Raw genomic sequence first — 23,722 nt, forward strand, 5'->3', positions numbered from 1 at the left:
GAATATCTTATAAACAAATATTGGCTGGACTTTTTTGAACTCTTGTATAGCTTTTGTTTTAAGTAGGAACACTCAAACCATTGACATTTGCTATACTAACTAACACATTTGGACTTTTTCTGTGTCAGCCAGTCTCTCTGCTGACAATGAATGCCCTTCACCTTGATCTTTGCCTAGCTCTTTGTTATCATTTGTCTCAACTTGAATTTCATCTCTTCAGAATAATTTTCCATGGCAACCCAATATTGTATAGTTGCCCTATCAGTTTCTGTCCTATTGCTATTTTAATTCTCTACATAGAATTTTTACCAGGATCACATTTTTTTCTAAGAGAGCTCAGACCTTGTCTGTCTTGTTCAAAGCTAGTGCTTGTTATTTGGGACAGTGTCTAGCATGTACAAAATTCTCAAAAATACTTGCTAACTGAATATTTAATACATCTGTTCATTTTCATACTCTTTGTTGTGTTATATATAATTTTGCATAGAAATAATGAGATTGTGTATCTTATATATTACACCTATTTCTTACATTTTCCTTCTTTTCTCTTACATCTTTTGCTAGATTTTTTTTTCCCTCATCTCTGTCCTTGCCTCTAAAACCATTAGGCAGTAGAGATTTTACTCCCGTTCCTCCCAGCTCCCTCTCTGTCTTGTTACTGACTTTGTATTTTCACTTTATACTCTAAATTTGTGTTCTCTGCCAATAAGCCAAAAACTGTACACCTTCCATCATTTACTTTCATTCCCCTCCACTTATCACCAAGATGCACACATTAACATGCTTTTACTTCCTCACTTCACACTCCCACTCCCAGCTTCTGAGCTTTGTTAGAAATGTTTTAGACTCCTTTTAAGCTTTCCCTTATGTTATGCCTTTTCTTTTTCAGTAGCTTTAACTTAAAGTTTACAATCACATTATCATCACACATTTAAATTTGGCTATATTTTCTGTAGATTCTTTGATTGTATCCTTCTCTGTCTTAAGATCTCTGTCCTAATTTAAATTTCTTTTTGCTGATATAATTTCTTGAGTACATGAGAAGTGTATTAATTATCTGTTGCTGTTGTAAAAAAAATAAAACCACAAACTTAAATATAAATATAAAAAAAATTTGAACTTCCAAACAAGAACAACTTTATATGTTTACCTTATAAGATAGAAGTGTCTTCCTTAAAAAGAAAATAGTTTCACCCTCTCCCCAAAAAGGAAGACATGAAGTCCCAAAAGGAGGCCGAAGAGCAAAACCCAGACCTTTACAGACAACTCAAACAGTATGCCACTTGTAGGCAGAATAATGGCTCCCCAAAGACATCCATGTCCCAATCCCCAAAACCTGTTAAAGTGTTAACTGGCATGGTAAAAGGGACTTAGCTGATGAGATTAAGGATCTTGCGAGAGGAAGTTCCATGAAAGTTGCTTCTTTATTAGTCCCTAACATCTTACAAACTCTGTGAATCTAAAAACTCAAGTCTTTCTCTTTTTTTGATAGAGAAATCTTTTGGAAGATGATTCAGATGAAGAAGAGGACTTTTTTCTGTAAGTTTTTAAAATAAATTTTTCATGATATAAATGACATAGAGTAAAATGCATATATTTAAAGTGAACAATTTGAGATTTGATATATGTATTGTAAACCTGTGAAATCATCAGCCAAGTCAGGTCATCAAGTAATGAACACTGCATCACCCCAAAGTTTCCTCATATCTTTGGTAATTTACTGCCCTCCCAGTCCATAGGTAACCACCGACTCACTTTCTGTCACTATAGTTTGTATTTTCTGGAACTTTATATAAGTGAAATCATGCATTATTACTCTCCTTTTTTTATTGGCTTCATTTGCTCAGTATAATAATTATGAGATTCATCCATACAACAGTAGTGGGGTTTTTTCTGAGTAGTATTCATACATGAATGGTACGTATTCATATGATATAGTAGTATGAATGTGTTGCAGGGTTTTTTTGTCCATTCACTTGTTATGGATATGTGAGTTGTCTAGTTTTCACTATTACAAATAAAGGTGCTATAAATATTTGTGTACAGGTTTTTGTGTGGACGTATGTTTTTTTTCTCTTGGGTAAATACCTAGGAGTGACAGGCTGTGTACATTTACAACTATTTTCCAAAATGGTTGTATCATTTTATATTCTCTTAGCATTGATGAGAGTTTTACTTGCTCCAAATTCTCACCAACACTACATATACTCAGTATATTTCATTTAGCCATTTTAATGGTGTACAGTAGTATCTCGTGAATTTAATTTGCACTTCCCTAGTGACAGATGATGTTGAACATCTTTTAGTATGCTTGTTTTCCATCCTTAGACCTTCTTTGATGACGTCTGGTTTTTTTCATTATTGTTTTTGGTTTTTGTTTTACTTCTTTTGTTTTATTTTTGTACAAAGGATGAAACCCAGGGCCACATGCATGAAAGATAAGTGCTCTACCCCTGAGCTACATGCTCAGCCCTTGTCTGCTTATAAATTTATCTTACAAAGTTGTAAGAACTTTTAACATAGTCAGGATACAAGTTCTTTTATTTTTATAACAGCATCATTTCAAAATTAAAATTTTGATTTTTTTTTTTTTTTTTTTGGCAGTACTTGGAACTGAACCCAGAGTCTTATGCCTCCTAAGCAAGCACTCTACCACTTGCGCTATACGACCAGTCCATTTTCCTCTGGTTGTTTTGGAGATGGGGGTCTCTTGAACTCTTTGCCCAGGTTGGCCTCAAACCTCAGTCCTCTCAATCTCAGCCTCTTAATGGCTAGGATTACAGGCCTGAGCTACTGGCGCCCAGCCTCCAGCCTTTTGTTTGTTTGGTTTGTTTGGGTTGTTTTATTGTTGTTTTTGAAATAGAGTCTCACTAACTTTGCCTCAGCTGTCCTCGAGTTCTCAAAAGTACCAAGATTACAGGCATATGCCACCTCACTAGGCTCAAGAAAACTTACTGATACTTACACTCAACTAGGTAGTTACCCAACATGGACATAGACTGGTTTCCAGGTTATAAACAGACTGATTGCTACATTCAGAGCTTAGGTCAGTACCAAACAAGATGATCTTCAGATGCCTATGGTCCTCATTATATCCATGAACTTACTACAAAGTTGGGTAAGTCTCCCTGTGTTGGGAGCACTGGGCAGCATAGCTTTCTGTGTCAACCTTGCTGTATGACACAGCAGGTCTTTCAGGACAGACATGGAGATGTCATTCTAGTAGAAGCTGAACATGGTAAGCTGAGATCAGCAGCATAGGGTAGACAAGATGGCATTGAATTAGGAGTCCCTGATCTCATAGTCCTGCAAGTCCAAGGATCATAAAATTGGCTACAACCTTCTCTAGCAGAACTCAGAGAAGCTCAGACTGAAATAGAAGCTAAATCTGACACAACTCAGATTCAGGTGTTTTAGCTGATACACTGGAACACATCATGTCTGATTTTGAAAGCTGGCTGTTGGGGTTTTCAGACACCTGAGCACTTGACCTTGAGGAAATAGGCACCATGTATACAGAGCTGCTGAAGGTAGTCCAGTTTGCAGAACCTAGAAGTGAATTTAGCAATGAGCAGCTCACTCTTGTTTGGGGAAATATAGTTCAATGCAGTGATTCAGGAGAGAAGAGTTAGATTTTTCACCAGTCTAGGTAAGAATAAAACATTGCCAGGATGGATAGGTACCATCAACTATTCATGTCTACCTGGATATAATCTACTCCAATATTTCCAGTACCTTCCTGGTACTGTGGATGGGCAGTGCCCAAATCTGAAGCTTCTTATAGTACAGTTGTAGCAGCCTTTTCTCTGCTGAATTCACTGAAAGAGGTTCTTCACCCAATCTCTGGGTGGTCCTCCACTGTTTAATTCTTAGAGCCAGCCTGTAGTGAGGTGGCACAAGCCCTTCCACAAATCTAGCACTTGCAGTTTGCACCAACCAGGGCAAAACTTCTAGGCAAGCAGCATAGGGCAAAACTTCTAGGCAAGCAGCATATGAAGTCCATCCACGGTGACTTGTAATGTCTCCAGGTGTAGCGTCTTCATCAGGGCCCCAGAGGGAGGAAGGCAAAGTGCCATGCTGTACCATTGCCTTTGGAGTAGCTCTAGCTAAAGGCCTTCTTAACTGGAAGAGCTTTAAGGACAGGTACTCCAAAAACAAGGACAGCTAAGGTCTCATTCCTCAGCAGGCTCTGCCCTTCCAGCTCCAGGAGTGTGGATGGTGCCTGGTTATTTATCTTGATTAATTTGCAAGGGAAACATCCAGGGGAAAGGCATCCTTCTCAGGCCAAGACTGAGAAACCCCTTCTTACCTACCCAAGGACCCAGTCAAGGGCCAAAGTCAATTCTTTGATACTGGTGAAAGAAACCTCAGATTATCCCTCTGCTCAGCACTTGCTGGTCACAAACCCATAACTTGGCCCCTGCTGGTGCCAGGATAACCATCTACAAGCACCAGGTAGACACAAGTTCACCATTGCCCCATTGATTTCCAACCACTGCTCCTCTGAATTCCTGTTTTTGTTGTTGTTGTTTTTTTTAAGATAAAAACATTTTATAAAAATTAATTGAAACGGTGTGGTGGTCAGTGTTTATAGTTCCAGCTACTCAGGAGGCTGAGATAGAAAGATCACTTGAGCCCAAGCATTCAAGTCCAGCCTGGACAACATAATAAGACCTTATCTTAAAAAAAAATAATTAAAATTAAAACCCAAGAAGCAATGGACAAAAAGCTTATAGGATAGAAAGCAAATTCAAGAACAGGAAATAGTTATCATTTTTGGCAGAAATGTCAGATGATATGGGAAGATAATTTTCTATAGGTGACAAGTTTTCCATAGAATCACAAAGCTAATTGCTTGTAGTGAGAAGCCTTAGAGTAAGGAACTGACTCCTGTCAAAAGGCCAGATGCTTAGGTAAATAAGTGATTGCCTGAATGTAAGTCCAATACCCTTGTGAGAAAACACTAACTGTGGGCCAATTATGTATGTCTTCCAAAGGGCCTGACAGCCAAACTGGCATGCCTGTTTAAAATGCAGATTCTGCCTTCTATAATTCTGTCTGTGTGTGGAAATGGAGACAAACTAAATAAAATTCTTACAGTAATTTTTAAAAATTACTTGATGTTCATGTTTATAATAGCAGTATCAGCAGTAGCCAAAAGATAAAAATAACCCGAGTCCATTAATAAAATGAATAAAGAAAACATGGAATATATATATTTATTATTATTATTATTATTATTATTCAACCTTAAAGAGAAAGGAAATTCTGGTACATACTACAACATGAATGAACCTTGAGGACATTATACTAAGTGAAAGGGGAAAGTATTGCATGATTCTTAGATGAGGTACCTGGAGTGGTCAAGTTTATAGAAACACAGCATGGAGTGGTGGTTGCCAGGGTTATGAGGAGGTGAGAATAGAGAGTTCATGCTTAATAAGTATAAAGTTTCAGTTTGGAAAGATAAGAAATTTCTAGAGCTAGATGGTGATTGTTGCAAAGTGATGAGAATGTATTTAATGCCACAAGACTTTACACTTAAATTGACAGATTTTGTTTTAGATTTGCCACAGTAAGAAATTAATTGACCATATTTGTGTGACTGTACTTCTGGACTCTCCACTCATCTGTATGTCCGTTTTACATCAATACTGTGCTTTCTTGACTGCTCTATCTTTTTAATAAGTTGCAAAGCAGTATAGTATATGCCCTCCAACTTTGTACTTCCTTTTCATGGTTCTTTTGACTATTTGGAGATTAAGATTTAATAAAAATTTCAGATTTAATACGAATTTCAGAATCAGCTTTCTGCTTCTATAGAAAATCCTGCTGGAATTTTTGTTGAGATTTCACTGAGTCTATAGACCAATTTGAGGAAAATTAATATCTTAATGACAGTGGGCTTTCTGACCCATAAACCTAGTATATCTTTGTGTTTTTTAAGGTCTTTAAGGTCCCTCAGCAATATTTTGTTGTTTTCATGTTCAGATTTTGCATATCTGGTCACATTTATCCTTAAGTATTTCATACTTTATGACATTGCTGAAAATGGCATTCATTTTTTAATTTCTTATCTATTGCTAATATAAGTACAGTTAACCTTGTATCTTGCAAACTTGCTAAATTCACTAATTTTTAGTAGTATTTTTATAAATTTTATTAAATTTTCAACATAGTCAATTATATTATTTGCAAATAAAGACAATTTTACTTCCTCCTATTATATATCTATATATAATATGCCTCTCTCCCTCTCTTTCCCTCTCTCTCTCTCTCTCTCTCTCTCTCTCTCTCTCTCTCTCTTCTGTATGTGTGTGTGTGTGTGTGTGTGTGTGTGTGTGTGTGTGTGTGTATACACATGCCTTTTCTTTCATTCTTTTGCCTGTTTGCTTTGGCTAGAACTCTAATACAATATTGAATAGAAGTGGTGAGAGAGAATGTCCTTCCTTTGTTCCTGGTCTCCCTCAAAGTAAAACATTCCTAAGTTTGATTTCCATTGCAAGGTTTTGTTTTATTTTTTAAGATATCTTTTATTAGATAGAGGAAGTTCCTTTCTACTTTTTGTTTGCTGAGAACTTTTTATCATTAATTGCTGTTGTATTGTGCTAGTTTCTTCTATATCTATTGAAATGCTCACATGGTTTAGCATCTCTTTTTTTCTTGGTCTAATAATGAAGTGAATTATTTTGACTGATTATGGAATTTTAAACCAACCTTGCATTGCTGGGATAAAACCTACTTAGTCATCATGTATTATTTTAAAACCATTGTTGCAATAATCAATTTGCTGAGATTTTGTGAAAATTATGTTCATGGGTGGTATTGTTACATTGATAGTTAAGTCTTTGGTTTTCATCAGATTAATGCTGGCCCCATATAATGAGTTGGAAAATGTTCCATCTTCCATTTTCCAAAAGAATTTGTATAGACTTGATATTATTTCTTCATTAAATGTTTGGTAAAATTCATTATTGAACCCATCTAAACCTGGAATTTTACTTGTGGAATTTTTAAACAGTTGATTTTAAGTAATTATATACTTACAGAAGAATTGTGTAGATAGTAGAGTTTGTTACTTATCATTCACTTAGCTTCCCTAAGTTGCATAGCCGTGGTAATTTGCCTCTAGTGATATCCCCACCTTGTTCCTTCTCTCCTTTTTTTTCCTTGAGCAATCTGGCTAGAACTTTCAGTTTTTCATTTTTAAAGACCAGCTTTTTTTTTTTTCCATAACCTTTAATTATTTATTTATTCTTACTACTTTTTGGTAGTACTGGGGTTGAACTCAGGGCTTAATGTTTGTGAGGGTCTATCAGTTAAGCCACATCTCCAACGTTTTTTCCATAACTTTTAAAGTCTTGTGTTATTTGATAAATTAAACAAACACAGCTTCTTCTTTTTATAAAAAATACAACCTATATTTGGAACAATTTTAATTTAATAATATCTATCTCATTTCATGGTTCCCTCATTTACTGACTACTTTTCATGTTTTTCAGAATGTAGTTTCTCTGGTTCAGAATATTAGTTTTTTTTATGAAATGAAATGTTTAACTTCACGTTTTGGGATGAAATACTGGCCCAGTATCCCAAGGCTGGAGCATTAAAGATTTTAAGAACTTTTATTTATATATCTACCTATCTGTCTATTTATTTGCTGTACTGGGGCTTGAACTCAGGGCCTACACCTTGAGCCACTCCACCAGCCCTTTTTTGTGATGGGCTTCTTTTGAGATAGGGTCTCGCAAACTATATCCTGGGGCTGACTTTGAACCGTAATCCTCTTGATCTCTGCCTCCTGAGTAGCTAGGATTACAGGCATGAGCCACCGGCCTGGCTTTAAGGAAAAGACTTAGGAACTTTAGAGAAGTTAAGGGGAGATTAGATCTTTTCATATTTATAAGTTATATTGTTTTAATAGGCAGTTTGGGGGAAGGAGGGGTGGCTCAAGCAGTAGAGCATTTGCCTAGCAAGAATGAGGCCCTGAGTTCAAGCCCCAGTATCACAAAAATAAAGGCAGTTTGGTTGTTTTCTACAAAAATGTTTTTATCATTGTATTTTTTCCACTTCTTTTAGAAATTGCCATATGTCTAGAAATTTAAGAACCTAGTTTCTTTGAGTTTTGTGGTTTAAACTGTATTCTTTGTCTTCAAAAAATTTCATTTCAAGAATATGAAAATGGATTAGTGTATATACTTGTCAGGCATCAGTGGCTCTTGCCTATAATCCACCTACTTGGAAGGCTAAGATCAGGAGGATCGTGGTTGAGGCCAGCCCAGGCAAATAGTTCAAGAGACCTCCTCTCCAAAATAACCGGAGCAAAATGTGTCTCAAGTAGTATACCAAGCGCCTGTTTTGCAAGCATGAAGCCCTGAGTTCAACCCTAGTGCCATTCAAAGAAAAAACTTTGATACATGTTTTCTTAGACTCCTGCATTTTTCCTTTAATAGTTGCTAAGTTTAAGATGAATAATCAAAATGGTTACTTAAATTTTTTTAGTGTTTTGCTGGGCATGGTAATACATCGCTATCATCCCAACTATTCAGGAGGCAGGGGAACTGTGAGTTCAAATTAGAGAATAGCCCAGTCAAAGGTAGCAATATGCTATCCCCAAAACAAACAAACAAAAGAGCGGGGAGGCAGGGCATGGCTCAAGTAATAGACCCCTTGCCTAGCAAGCTCATGTCTCTGGGTTTAATTCCGGGTTGGTGTGGGGGGGAACGGACCAGAAACAAACAAACAAAATTTAGTGTTTTGCATGAATTTTTTCTCTCTATTCATTTTTCAGTCAGCATTTCATCACAACCTAAATTCAAGGTGAATTAAAACTTTTAGTTCTATAGTTGATCACAAAGGTATTCATATTCACTGGTAGTTTAGTTGTTTGGTACTTCAGAGTTTAATGATTAGAAAAAAATTGTGTATCACTAAGGATTATATAAGCGCTAATTCCTCAGAAAGTTTTAACATTCAGAATGTCAGTGGTAGCCAGTGAAGTAAAAGACACAACTGTATATTACTCAGTTCCACCACAAAGTAAAATATGGTTCCTTATGATTAATGACTGATCCATGTTTAGAATTCAGCTTGATTGCATGTGTATATATATATATATATATGTATGTATATACACATATATATACACGTATATATGTACGTGCATATATGTATATATATGTTGCATGGATGTTTTCTGTTTTTGTTTGGTGCTATCATTACTAATTTATAATGGGTGTTTTATTTTCAGAAGGGGACCATCTGGACCAAGATTTGGACCTAGAAATGATAAAATTAAACAGTAAGTTCTTAAGACACTTATTTGTTTAACTGAGTGTCATATTTCTGTATGGATCATGGGCAACTATAGCCTAATAGCAAAATTTGGTCACAGCCTGTTTTTGTAAACAAAGTTTTGTTGGAACACAGCCCTGCTCATTTGTTATCTGTAGCTCTTTTTGAGCTCCACTGTCAGAGTTGAGTATTTGTGACAGATGTTGTGACAGATGTTGTGACAGATCTTATGGCCCACAAAAGCTAAAATATCTGCTGTCTGTTCTTGTACAGAAAAAAAAATATTGATAGCCAGACGTTGTGGTACATGCCTGTAATCCCAGCACTCGGGAGGCTAAGGCAGGAGGATAACAAGTTTGGGACAGTTTTGGCTACACGGTGAAACAATGTCTAAAAATAAATAAGTAAAAGGAAGAAAGAGAAAGGGAGAGGAAGGAGGAAGGAAATACCACAGAAATTGTTGACCCCTCATAATGACTGAATGTAACTACTAGGTTGTAGAAACTTACTATTTAATTTTTAGTTTGAAACTTTTGCTGTATATATCATTTGGTGGTAGATGATGAATAAAATATGCTGTATTGAATGTATCTGATATTGGAAAGATACGGGTTCTGACAGAAAAGGAGAAGGAATGGACAGAGCAGTGGACTACTTCAGGAAAGCCCCTGGAAACTGAGCAACCTATAAAAACTATGGAAGATAAACTGAATGGCCCACATTCTGGATCTAAGGAAGGACAACGGCCACTGATCTAACCCTGGGCATAGTTGGGAAGGCACTGTAATGAGTATCTAGTTTTTAGTGAATAATAGACTATAGTCAAGTTGCTGATAGTATATCTATATTTAACACTAACTTAATGAATTGGAAGACATGGAACAAAATACAAGCCGAGTATCCCTTATCTGAAGTGCTTGAGATCAGAAGTGTTTTTGCATTTGGAATTTTTTTTTATTTTGGAATATTTGCATATACTTAATACATTATTTAGGGATGAGACCCTAGTCTAAACACAGCATTAATTCATGTTTCTTATATAACCTGAAGGTAATTTCTACAGTATTTTTAGTATGCCTGCATTTTAAATGAAACTCATCACAGGAGGTCAGGTGTAGAGTTTTCTGCTTCTGGTATTATATCCACACTAAAAAGTTTCAGATTTTCGAGCATTTCAGATTTTCAGATTTGGAATACTCAACACCAACAAATTGATTAGCATTCTAAATGAGAGGTATTAATTTTCTATTGCTATGTAACAAATAACCATGAACTTGGCAACTTAAAACAACACATGTTTATCATCTCAGTTTCCATGGTTTAGAGTTCTAGCACTGCTTAAGTGGGTCCCCTGCTTAGCATCCCATATGCCTGCAGTCAAGTTATAACCAGATATGCAGTGTTACTTGAGAGTCATGACCAAGCTCAGGCAGTTACTGACAGAAATCATTTCCTTGCAGCTATAAAACTGGTGATTGCTTCTTCTAGGCCAGCAGAAGAGAGAATGTCTACTCTTCAAGTCTCTGACTTAACAATAAAGACACAAGCTGCTTTTAGATTCAGAAAGTTTTATTATTTACATAGAAAAAGGAAGAGTAGCCAAAGGTGCCAACTCCCAGGGCCTTTGTCTTACACCAAAAATAGTAATACCAAAACAAAAGGGACCGGTAACTGCAATACCAGTTGTAGAATCTGTATTGCCAAGGAGCTATTTCTAGACTGCAGCTAAGTGATTTTCATACTATGCAAAGACAGCCTGCAGGAGGTGTACCAGGAGGTGGTAAGAAAATTGTCTTATGCAGTGTCCTAAGGGAGACATGGAAATGAGTAGGAAATAGTCTTACTAGTCACTCATTCTCTCAAAGTTCCAGGAAATTGAGACGTAGATTAGCTATGACTCAAGCTTACATGGCATAAGTGCATGCCTACAAGGGTGCCAGTAAGTAATAGCTGAGCCATTCCCCTACACTGAGCCAGAGTGGCTTCTGTATCCACCCACATAGTCTCTTATACTTAAGGCTATTGCTTTAAGTATAATAGAGGAATCTACTGAAGACACACCTTTTTTTTTTTTTTTTGGCCTACCAATATGTTTTGTTTCTTGTCTGGTATCTTTTTGCAGAGTATGGCCTCTTGGGTCTTTTAATTTTCCAGCTGAACCCTAAAACTACTGCCAGTTATACAGAATAATCATTTTAGAATATGTATATTCATCTGTGTTAGTAACTGCCAAATACACACAAATAAACATGTACATGTATATATTTAAATTACTACAATAACTTTGGCAGTTGCAGAATTTTAGAATTGTAAGGAATTGTTGAACAAGCTTATACTTACTCTAGAGCTATAGGCTGGCCAGATTTAAGTTAGAAGTCAGTCATAAGCCTTGATGGTCCAACCTCATGAATGCTAATTGAACCAGCACATGAGTTATCATTGTGCCCCTTGCCCAAGGAAAACTCCCTGACATTAGTTTAGTGCCCAAATTGATCATTCTCTTTAATCAAGATATGTTATCTCCACTGGATTTATGACATTTTAGTAGTGTATTCCTTAACTGTATACATAAGCAACATTGTTGCTTTATTTGAATTTGGCCACTAATTATCAGTGCTGATAATAAATTAATACCACAAAAAATACCCAACATCACTTTTACACAATATTTTGGGGAAAAGATTTTAAATATTCACATGCTTATATAAAACTTTGGAACATTCTTTGGGATGTTTACTTTTAAATTAAATAATAGTATTTGAAATGCTATTCTTGTGAGTCATAGATATACTCTGTCATGGATAGGGAATCTCTCAACTATAACTTTGGTACAACCAGCTTAGCTTTTATAAAACTCCCATGGAGTATTCCCTGATATAACAGCAATATATATATATATACACACACACACACACACATATATACATATATATATATTCACACACACATATATATATACATATATATATACATATATACATACGTGCATATGTATATATGTAGTTGCAAAAATACAACATAACTTTGAAATTTCTTTTGTCAGCAATACCTTTGAAGTCCACAAGATGGGAGTGTTAACGATGAAAATAAATATTTCTTTATAAAATACAGGATAAATGTGTTTTGCAGAACCATGATTTTTTTTTCTTAATAAGTGCACTGACATTATCAAGCACATGCTAATCATTAGGCACTGTGCTAAGTGTTTGGAAAACTATCACGTTTATTTCTTACAAGTGACAGAAATTACCATCTTCATTTTAACAGTAAGAAAATCCAAGGCTTAAAAAGACTTGCAAAGTGACTTCCATAATCACATATATAATGAATTATAAGCTGGATTGCAAAGCTAGCTTTGTCTGAACATAAAACTCAAGATCTCTACATGATACCATGCAGTTTCCCTGATGATGATTTGAATTGAGACATTTCAAGAACACAAGTACTGTTGGATTCTTAAAAGGATTTAAAACAATATTGAAAATGCTTTTTCCTCGCTGTATGTCTGTATCCTTTCTTCTGTTGTATGACCTTAAATCCATGATGTAAATCTCCATCCCCCTTCACAAATTTGCTTTTCTCTTGAGTTCTTAATGGCCATTATTTTTCTACTACCATTTACCTACTCAGATTATAAACCTACTTATGTAATATTATATTTTCTGTCCCCACTGCCTACACACACATTCAGTTAATCACTTAGTTCTTGAACTATCCCCTCACCCTCCACTTATATTCCTTTAGCCTAGAACTTTCCCATTGTCTTCTGCCTCCTTTATTCTGCCCAATTCTTAACCTCTCAAGATGCAGAATCTTGATACCATCTCTGATCTAGGCTGAATTCTTCTAGGCTACATAACTGATACCATAGGCTTCTTTCCATTAAAACACTTAACACGTACTGGTATGATCATAGATATCAGTTTTATCCATTAGATTATTATCTTTCTAAATAGCAGATTTATAACCTTCGCATTGGTATTCTTAATGAAAAGCATAACTTCTTGTCATTTTTAATAGAAAATACCTGGTTTTATAGGGAATAATGGGGATTGGACATACAAAATACAAATAGAAATCAAAGGATGGCAACTGCATGAAAATGTAAAAGAACATGAGAAAGTATATTATCATTATCATTTGTTTTGTTAAAAATTGTTCTTTATATTAAAATTTTCTTCTACAAAAGTTGTGTTCTAGGTATGGAAACACAATCATGAGTTTTTGCATCAATGAGTAAGGCTTACACAGTGACTGGATTAAGAGTGTTATGTTGGTGAATAGTAATCTGTGAAAAAAAACAATTTGTTGATCATATAGTAAAGAATTTTAAGTGTTGAATGGTTCCCATTAGCAATGTGGATTTAGTACATGTATGCCATGTTACTGAGGTAATACCCCTAAGTTGAGGATAATTTAGTAAGAATTAATTTATATAGCCTTTATTATGTTGAGCTATTGTCCTTCTGTTCCTAGTTTCTTCAGGGCTTTTATCATGAAGTGATGTTGAATTTGTCAAAGACTTTTTCTGCTTCTATTGAAATGATCATGTGATACGATTATATACTTTAAAAACTGCCAGAAGAGTCTTAGTTCTGATCAACACTTTCAGCAAACTAGCAGAATATAAAATCAATACACAAATTTCAGTAGCTTGTATAAAATACCAACAAACTTGCTGAAAAAGAAGTAAGAAAAAATCCCATTGACAGTCACCTCATACACACACACAAACACATAGGCATAAACTTAACTAAAGATGTTAAAGACTGTTACGGTGAAAACTATTTAAAGCACTGAAGAAAAGTTGTAGAAGACAGTAGAAAATGGAAAGACCGCCCATGTTCATGGATTGGTGGGATTAATATTGTTAAAATGGCAATATTACTGAAAGTAATCTACAGATTAAATGTAATCCCTATCAAAATTCCAATGACATTCTTCTCAGAAATAGAAAAAAAAATACGGAGACATGAAAGATCCCAAATAATTAGAGCAATCCTGAGTAAAAAGAACAATGCTAGATGTAATACTCAATGCCAAACTGTACTACAGAACCATATTATCAAAAACAGCATGGCACAAAACCAGACATGTCCACCAATGGAATAGAAGACCCAGAAATAAACCCATGCAGCTACAGCTATGTGAGTCTTAACAAAGGTGCCAAAAACCACACATTGAAGAAAAGACAGCCTCTTTAAGAAGTAGTGCTGGAAAACCTGGATATGCACATATAGAAGACTGAACCTAGATACCTGTCTCCCACCATTACAAAAATTAAAATAAACCAAAGCCCTTAATATAAGATCTGAAACTTTGAAAGTACTAGAGGAAGGCATAGTGGAAACACTTCAAGATCAGGGATAGTTAGTGACTTTCTGAATAGGACTCCAATAGCTCAGGAAATAATACCAAGAATCGAGAAATAGGATTACATCACAAAGCTTGCGCACATCAAAGGAAACAATCAGTTACATGAAGAGGTAGCCTACAAAATGGGAGAAACTGCCAATTACTTATCTGACAGGGGTGTACATCCAGAATATATATAAAGAACTCAAAAAATTAAACAGGAGAGTAAATACTGCAGTCAGTGAAGGAAGGACAAATGAACTGAAACAGACACTTCTCAAAAGAAGTACCAATGGACAATAAATACATGAAAAAAATGTTCAACATCTGTAGCCATCAGGGAAATGTAAATCAAAACTACACTGAAATTCCATTTCACCCCAGTCAGAATGTCAGAATTCTATTATCAAGAAAACAAAAATAATAAATATTTTCAAGGCTGCAGAGAAAAAGGAACTCTCACTGCTGGTGGGAATGTAGATTGTAGTCCAGCCATTATGGAAATCAGTGTGGAGGTTCCTCAAAAAAAAAAAAAATAGAATTTCTATATGATTCACTTCTGGGTATATACCCCAAAGAATCAAAATCAGCTCACTGTAGAGATAACCTACATACCCATGTCTAGCATGGCACTGTCCACAATAGCCAAGATAGAGAATCAGCCTCAGTGCTCATCAGTGAATGAATAGATAAAGGGAATGTAGTATACATACACAATAGAGTTTTATTCAGCCACAAAGAAAACCTGAATTACATCATTTGCAGGAAAATGGATGGAACTGGAGATAATCATGTTAAGTGAAATGAGCCAGTTTTACAGTATTTCATGTTTTCTTTCATATGTGGAATCGGGGAGAGAGAGACAGGAAAGTAAAAAAGGGACTATTTGGGGATGTGAAAGCAGGAGGAGGAGGATAAAAGAGTAATAAAGGTGGTGAATATGCTTTGAGTACATTATATGTTTTTATAGAAATGTTACAATGAAACCTATTACATTGTTTGGTTAATATATGCTAAAAAAAAAGTAAATTTAAAAAAGAATCCAGAATTTTGTGGGTTCTGTTCTAATTGGCCTGCTTTTATCTATGGAATCTTTTGCTTATATTCTGAGACAAAAACTGTTTCTTTGTTTTTTGCTTATATTCTGAGACAAAAACTGTTTCTTTGTTTTTTGGGGATTTTTTGTTTTATTTTAAAACTCATATGTAGTATAGGTATATTAATACCCATGATAATTATAATCTGATTATGTATAGGAGCTATTGTACATTTTGTCCATTCCTGTCCTACCATACAGGTAATAATTATCAGTTGTATAATATTAAAAAGTACTACCTAGAAGTTTCAAGATTGGTCCTTGAAGAACATAGATTTGCTTCCATTAACTGTATACCTACTTTGCCCCAAACATCATACTGGGGCTCACCCCTGTAATCCTAGCTACTCAGGAGAGACAGAGATCAGGAGAATCATGGTTTGAAGCTAGCCCGGGCAAATAATTCACAAGACTCTATCTCCAAAATACCCAACACAAAGGCTGTAGAGTAGCTCTAGAGCACCTGCCTGCCTAGCAAGCGTGAGGTCCTGAGTTCAAAGCCCCAGCACCACTACCAAAAAAAAAAAAAATAGACAAAATAGGCAACGTTCCTGTATTCATTGAGCTTACTTTCTAGTGGGAAGAGGCAGAAAATAAACATGTAAGGCTGGTTGAGTGGTTCAAATGGTGCTCTGAGTTCAAACTCTAGTTTAAAAAAGAAAAAGAAAAAGCATGTAAATTAGTAAGTAGACAGTTTTATCTAGTGTCAAATGCTGTAAATAAAACACTGTAATTGAGCAGCTCCAAGGTTAATGCAATGCCTTCATTGTACATTTGAACATAAGTTCCATGAGGACTGGAACTGTTTTATTCTTTGTTTTCCTAGTACTTAAAACAATACATTGTAGGTGCTTGTTATATGTTACCTAAGTGTTCCTAGTACTTAAAACAATACATTGTAGGTGCTTGTTATATGTTACCTAAGTGTTTTTGCCATTGTTGTTATAGAGGACAAACATCTTAGGCTCTCTGCTTAGATAATTAAGAGATGCAACAAGACATCTTAGAGATTCAGAGGCTATTTCAGATGTTTGAACGAAAGAGAATTCTGCATATCCTTGCTTGGTTGAGTGTCAGTTTTATATCGTTCCATGGAAAAATGTGTGGGAAGTACAGAACTCTAGGAAGCTGTGACGCATCTGAAGGTTATGTGTGGATAATCATTGGGTGTACATACTGCTTTTAACATGGCAGGGAGGTGATTATCAGCAAGTGTAGTAATTGCTACATGAATGTGAAGGTACTACTTCTGAATCCACCAATGTCTAAATGGGCCATCATTTTGTTTTTGAAGTAAAATTTTCAAAGAAACAGCTCAGGTAAAGGATAGAAGTCTTACAAGATGGTTGCTGGTGGCTCACACCTGTAATCCTACTTGGAAGGCTGACATAGGGAGGATTGCAGTTTAGATACGATCACACCTGACTCCCAACTCTGGGCTAGTTTGGAGGGGATAGTGTGAAATAGAGGGCAGAGACGTATATTGTGATTTTTTATTTTTTCTATAAATTTTTTTCTTTATTCATTTATTCACATGTGCATACATTGTTTGGGCCATTTCTCCCCCCTGCTCCCTGCCCCGTCCTGTGATTTTTTTTTTAAAGCTCCCTGGTGATAACTATGACACAATGGCATATCCTTATTTATTTACATATGCATATATATTTAATATTTCTTTAGTTGCTAATAATCCAATGTACTTTTAAAGATTTTTTTGAATTAGAAGAGCCATAAGTTCACTTTATATAATTTCTTTCAAATATTTCATTGTCAGGGCTTATTTCATAAAGTAATCTAAAATAGTTTTTTGTCCTGTGGTTAGATCATCAGAGGAAAACTAGATAATTAAGCATTTGTGTGTTTGTATACTCTGGTGGTAATTCCTGAGTTACCAATTATTGAGATTGTTGAGGATAAATTATTAATTTTTAAGTTTGGTTAAGTTTCATTAAACAGTTTGAAATTTGGTTAGAGCTACCCCATCACCTAAAAATAATGGAGGAAAACATTTTCATTTTAGAGGATTGCAAAAAAAATTTTCATTTGTGCTTCTTGGTAGATACTTCAAAACATACCCTGGTGTTACTAGTTGTCTTAATTCCTCTTTATATTTAAGAGAAAACTGGGCCAGACATGGTGGCTTATGTCTATAGTCTCATCTACTTGGGAGACAGAGATCAGGAGGATGGCAGTTCAGAGCCAGCCCGGGCAGTTAAATATTACTTTAATTCATATCATGTCTTTAATTACCTGAGTACTCAAGCCTGCAAATGAAGGAACATTACCTACTTAAGTGTTGTAGTTTTGCAACAAAGTATAATTCTCTGAGAATTTACTATTCTTATGTATAACAAAAGTTTCAAAAATTATGAACATTCTTAATAATTATTTATCTTTTTAAAAATAGTGTTCAGAATCAGGTGGATGAAGTTATTGATGTCATGCAAGAAAATATTACAAAGGTAATTGAAAGAGGGGAGAGACTAGATGAACTACAGGACAAATCAGGTACCAATACTTCATGTATCTCTAAATCTGTTTAGCTAATTTGTTTTTTTCCACTTATCATTGTTTAAGACTCTTGCTTAGTAAATTAGCATTTGATTCTTAAAGTTATGATTTTCATGGTTTAATTTTAGCTCACTTTAAATTATCTTAACCACATTATTATATTTTACTGTTCACTTGAGAATAGAAAAGTTAAAAATTCATTGTTGAAGAGTTAAGAGTAGAGCTGTTTTATTCTTTTGCCCTATTATATTGATAGGTTTTGTGTTTCTCATGTCAAGGCATAGCAGTCTAATCCCTTTTTTTCAACACTTGTTTCAAACTTTTTTTATTTTATACCTTCTCTGGTAACTTGATAACCTTTACTGATAGATGTTAGTCTCTATACCTGTGACATATTAGCACTCAATTATTGTTTGAATGATGAATACCTAATGATTTATGCTTTCTAGTTTCTGGCACACGTTAGTCACTCGTATTGTTTGAATAGTGAATGACGGAATAATTAATTCTTGACAGACTTGCTTCACCAAAAAACTCACTTAATCACCTTTAAAATTCAGTTTTCCTTCGGAATTAGTAACTTTGGTTTCAAAGAATTTAATTTTTTCCATGTGTTATTTGTTTCTAGAGATGTGTCAAGCTTTTTTTTTTTCTTTTTTTGGTTTTTGATACTGAGGGTTAAACCCAGGGTTGACTGAATACAAAGCAGACACTCTGCCACAGAACTCTGCTCCCAGCCCCTAGTATTTATATTTTTAAAGAGGGTTTTTTTCTTTTAACCAGAATCCATAACTTTCTTTATTAACATTAAAGCCCTAGAAAGGGCTCACTTAATCTTATAGTAAAAATTGATTAAGCAAACTGACTTGAAACTGTTTTGCTTGAATAACAGAATTTGTGGGTGGAGTAAAGGAAGGATGTTTTCATGCTTAAAAGGGAACAAATTTACAGAAGTAGAAATTAATATTTTCTTGTCTTTGTGTGACTAGATAAAAGAATCCTGTTATGTCGTTTAATCCTTCTCTCCATCCTCTGTGTGATATAGAAAGCTTATCGGATAATGCAACTGCTTTTAGCAACAGATCCAAACAACTTCGAAGGCAAATGTGGTGGCGTGGATGCAAAGTAAGTAAATCAGAAGATATTAGGTAAATTGTGTTCATACATGACAGGAAAGGGCCTCTAGAAGATAAGCTTTGAGCACAGAGCTGTAACTGTCCTGCTTATTGTTATTCTTTTGAGCCTCAGCCATGGTAGGAACTCAGTGAATATACGCTGAAATCATTAATTACTTTTGGGGCAGGAGTAACTAAAGGAATCAAGCAATGCCTAAAATGATGTTTTCATAGATTTTTTCATGGAAATAATCCACATTTTATCAATAATTTAGCCAACATTTTATTGTGATTTATGATTAGTACCTTTAGGGAATAATCTATAGCATTATATAGAGCTATTTTTTAAATAAAAATGAGAACTAGAGAAGAAATGATTTTTTGATGAGAGGGATAAAAAAATAGAAGCAGTTAGTATGTCAGAATCTGTCCTGGCAAGAAGATTGGAGGTGGGGGGACATTATCCCTCATTCCAGAGAACTAAGGAATAAATAAAATATTTAAGAGGGAAAAATGGAATCACTCTATTCCTGTAGAACATTTTATAGAAATGAATTTACCTCTTAAGTTAAGCATGAGTACTAATCATTAAACATCACTTAAAAGATTTTATAGGAAATTTATGTCAAGTGAGCAAGTTTTTGTTTTTTCCTTTGATTCTATGTATAATTTTTGGCTTTTTTGAAAATCTTAGGCATGGGCTCATTGTTTTTAATCTCATTTTCAAGTTCAGTAATAATTTTCTAAATCAAATTTCTTCCAAGAGTTACCTTGTATTTACTTAGTTTTGTCTGTCCTACCTGTAAAATATTCTTACTTCCAGAAATAGAGGTGAGGAAAAGAAATACATTTCATTCCTCCTCTTGTGTAGAATTTAAATTTTCTATTTTAAATCTTTATTTAGAGAATAAATTTTCTGTTTAATATTTTTGTTTCTGTAGTTATTTTCTAATCTGTAGTTTGGAAAAGCAGAAGATTCACCTATTCTTCCCTGCACACACTACAGTGTATGCATTCATGTAGTCAAACAGGCATTTTGCCAACCTCCCTATCTAAAGGTTTGTTTTGTACTTTATGGACGCTCACATCAGTGAGATTTTTAAAAATAGAATTATTTTTTAAAACAGTCTCTAAATCACCTTTGGGAACAACTAATAGCATCAACCATGTAATGAACTGGAACTTAACAAAGATAATTTAGAGTAGCAAGTATTTTCCATTATTTTCTAATGCTTATCTTTCTTCCATCTCACTGCACCCCATTACCTGATACTCACCTGGGGTGGCTTTCCAATGCCTCCCATTTTCTGGATTGCATTTTACAGTGATGATTTAGGAAAGGTTTTATGAAAAAGGGTATAGGAACAGAAGGCAAATAGGGGTTGCCAGTGACTAAAGAGGGGCAGGGACATAAAGATTGATCACAACTGGACATGAGAGAACTTTTTGGATCAGTTTTCCTATATTTGTTTGTGATGGTGGTAAACAGCTATGTATATTAGCCAAAATCTTTCAAAATACACTTTTAGAGGATAAATTTTATCATCTGTAAAATATATCTCAATAAACCTACCTTTTTTGGAGTACTGGGGTTTGAAGTCAGCACTCCAGTCCCTTTTGCTCAGGTGATTTTGGAGATGGGGGTCTCATGAATTGTTTTCCTGGGCTGACCTTGAACCACCATCCTCATTATCTCAGCCTCTCAAGGCTAGAATTGTAGGTGTGAGCCACCAGCACTCAGCTGAAACCTGCCTTTAAAAATAAATAAATTGAATAAAAATTTTCAGTGGTTGGGAAGGTATTTAGAAGGCTCTGATGCTCTTACATGTTTAATGATAGAGTTTTTGTCCATGTCATTTAGAAAAAAGGGAGCTTTGGACATGGATGAATACAACAGTCCTATTTAGAACTGGAGATACTTCCTGCCCAGTATTAGAAACCATAGGAAGAAAACTATTGAGGTGTTTTAAAATTTATATTGATATTTCCATTTAAGTTTTCTAAAGTAAGTCTAGCTTAATATGAACAGGGCAAATTAACATATTTTGGGCAAAGTGGAAAAACTACTATGAAATTCCATATTATTTTAGAAATGTTTTCAGATTAAGTAAATAACTAAAGTACTTTATATTATAGTGTGGGCCCAGATATGTACTGAAGATATATCTCCTATCACCGTATGTTCTGAGTCTGTTTCTTCATTTTTTTTTTTGTTATTATAATAGGCATATCTAAATCACAAAGCATTGATAGATTCTCTTCGTCATTTTGTTACTGTCATGAATACAATACCACAAAAGTATCACTAGTCATTCTATTTTTTAGAAACATTTCATTATATCTATTTCTATTTGTGATAGTCACTGGAAAGTTTCATCTGTTTATAGTAACTAGGTATTTTTTTTCTGAATGGGCCATTATTAATTGTCTGTGAAAGTGATGAAAACAAGGTTTTTAATTCGAGAAAATTAAAGAAATTTATAACTTACGCATTTTAGGATTAAATGATGAATGTGAAAATTTATATAGAAAGATAGCATAAGCTTAAAATTTCAAGCAGCTGGGCTGGCAACATGGCTCAATTGTTAAACTACCTGCCTAGTAAGCACAAAGAAGTCCAAACCTCAGTACTGCTTAAAAAGAAAAAAGCAGCTGACTGAAAACTGATCTTACGATTTCTTCTCTTTTATTGGTTGTGAAACTGACACAAGTTATTGATTAAGTCAGGCATAGTGACACAAAGTGTAATCCTGGCACTTGGGATGCTGAGGCAGGAGGATCATGAGTTCTAGGCCAGTGTGGTCTATATAGTAGAGCCTGTCTCAAAACAACAACAAAATTATATATATGTGTGTGTATATATATATATTTATTTATTTATTCCTTGAAATGGAGGTTACAACGCCATAAAGACAGTATTATAAAATATGTTGCCACATATACAGTAATTCTCCCCTTATCCACAGTTTTGTTTTCCACATTTTCAGTTAACCCATGGTCAGTTATAGTCTAGAAATATTTATATTTGTCCTGACTTTTTCAAGAGAAACCAAACTTTCATGGTCTCACATTAGAAATAAGCATATGAAATCATAGACAGAAAGGGCCAGGCTCATGAAGTCTTAGATTGTTGCTGTTTATTGTACAGAAATCTTCAAATTTAGGGGGAGCTCTTGTTATTACAAAAGGATACACAATAGCCAGCAAGTTCATGAGAGAAACATTTTAATGAATGCACCTCTTTATTGACAAGTTAATATAATGTGGTAAATAGCAAAACAGGTAGTCCTGGCTTTATTAATAAGTCAAACAATATCTTTCATATGCTTTTTGTGTGTTATAGATAAAAGCCATCATGGCTTTGGTTGCTGTTATCCTTTTGCTAGTGATTATCAGTAAGTATTTCTTCTATTATTATTTCTTGGGTATATTGTTTGTTTTGGAGTTCATTTTAATTTCAGTTAACCTAGTATAACTAAGTCAAGATTGAATAATAACTTCTGACCTGAACCAAGAGCCCTTAACCTACAGTGTATGGATTTCTATAAATTGCTGTTAAAATGTTTGTTGAATTTTATGTGAACATGAATATGTACATTTCTGTGGGGAGAGATAAACTATGTATTTGTGAGATTCTCAAAGGGAACTGCTCTCCTTACCACACCCAAATGCAGGGCTAAATTATTTGTTCAAGGCCAAATCTGGTTCCTGTTACACTTAGGACCAAAGTGTTCGTTTTCTGCTTACTACTATCTTGCAGGAATGGCAGTCTGCATCTGATAACACTGTATTAGAAGGACAAATCCAGTTAAATTCTCTATATGATTTCTGTATGTTTTAGATTTGAACTTGACTTCAGTCATTAAAGAAAAAACCCCTTCTCCTTTTTCCTTTAATATTTTTTAAGGTCAAATAATTTTAAGTACCTACTTTTCTCAAGGCCTCTTTACCTATGTTTATAGAGATTTGATGAAGATCTGGAAAATGTATCAGTCATTTGAAGATTTTTATGAGGCTATTCTTTTTTTCAAACAAAAAATTTCTTGCAAAGAAATATCAAGTATCATTATTTGTGGACTCTGAATTTATTTACTTGTAGAAAAACTTATTTGTAACTCCCAAATCATTACCTGTGTATCTTTTATAGTCATTTGCAGATGTGTACAGCACAGTTTTGACTTTCCTGACATACAGGTTTCCAGTTAAGGTCAGACAAACAATCTGACTTCTTGTTTCAGCTCTCATTACATAAACAGGTGTCCCTTTTTAGTCTATGTAGTGCCATATTTTCTACATTTCTGTCCTTTTGTTGATCTTGTGGTTTAAAATGGATCCCCACCATAGTCCTGAA

The 23,722-nt window shown here is 34.7% G+C and overlaps 1 protein-coding gene across 11 annotated transcripts in view; it reads left to right on the top strand.

Moving 5' to 3' along the window:
- Positions 1-23,722, top strand: part of Vamp4 (vesicle associated membrane protein 4) — a 35,351-nt gene that overhangs the window by 7,600 nt on the left and 4,029 nt on the right. For 9 of the 11 annotated variants that reach the window (XR_012438836.1, XR_012438831.1, XR_012438834.1 and 6 more), the window contains 5 exons: positions 1,493-1,539; positions 9,251-9,301; positions 18,153-18,253; positions 19,302-19,381; positions 22,715-22,766. Coding sequence is in view for 3 of the 11 variants with exons in the window: in XM_074047484.1 (XP_073903585.1) it covers positions 1,493-1,539; positions 9,251-9,301; positions 18,153-18,253; positions 19,302-19,381; positions 22,715-22,766 (331 nt within the window). In the remaining 8 variants the exon portion in view is untranslated. The remainder of the gene's footprint in view (positions 1-1,492; positions 1,540-9,250; positions 9,302-18,152; positions 18,254-19,301; positions 19,382-22,714; positions 22,767-23,722) is intronic. The other 2 variants (XM_074047486.1, XM_074047485.1) reach the window with 2 other exon arrangements.

The sequence above is a fragment of the Castor canadensis genome, chromosome 11 (assembly GCF_047511655.1).
Source record: "Castor canadensis chromosome 11, mCasCan1.hap1v2, whole genome shotgun sequence".
Classification (NCBI taxonomy): Eukaryota; Metazoa; Chordata; class Mammalia; order Rodentia; family Castoridae; genus Castor; species Castor canadensis.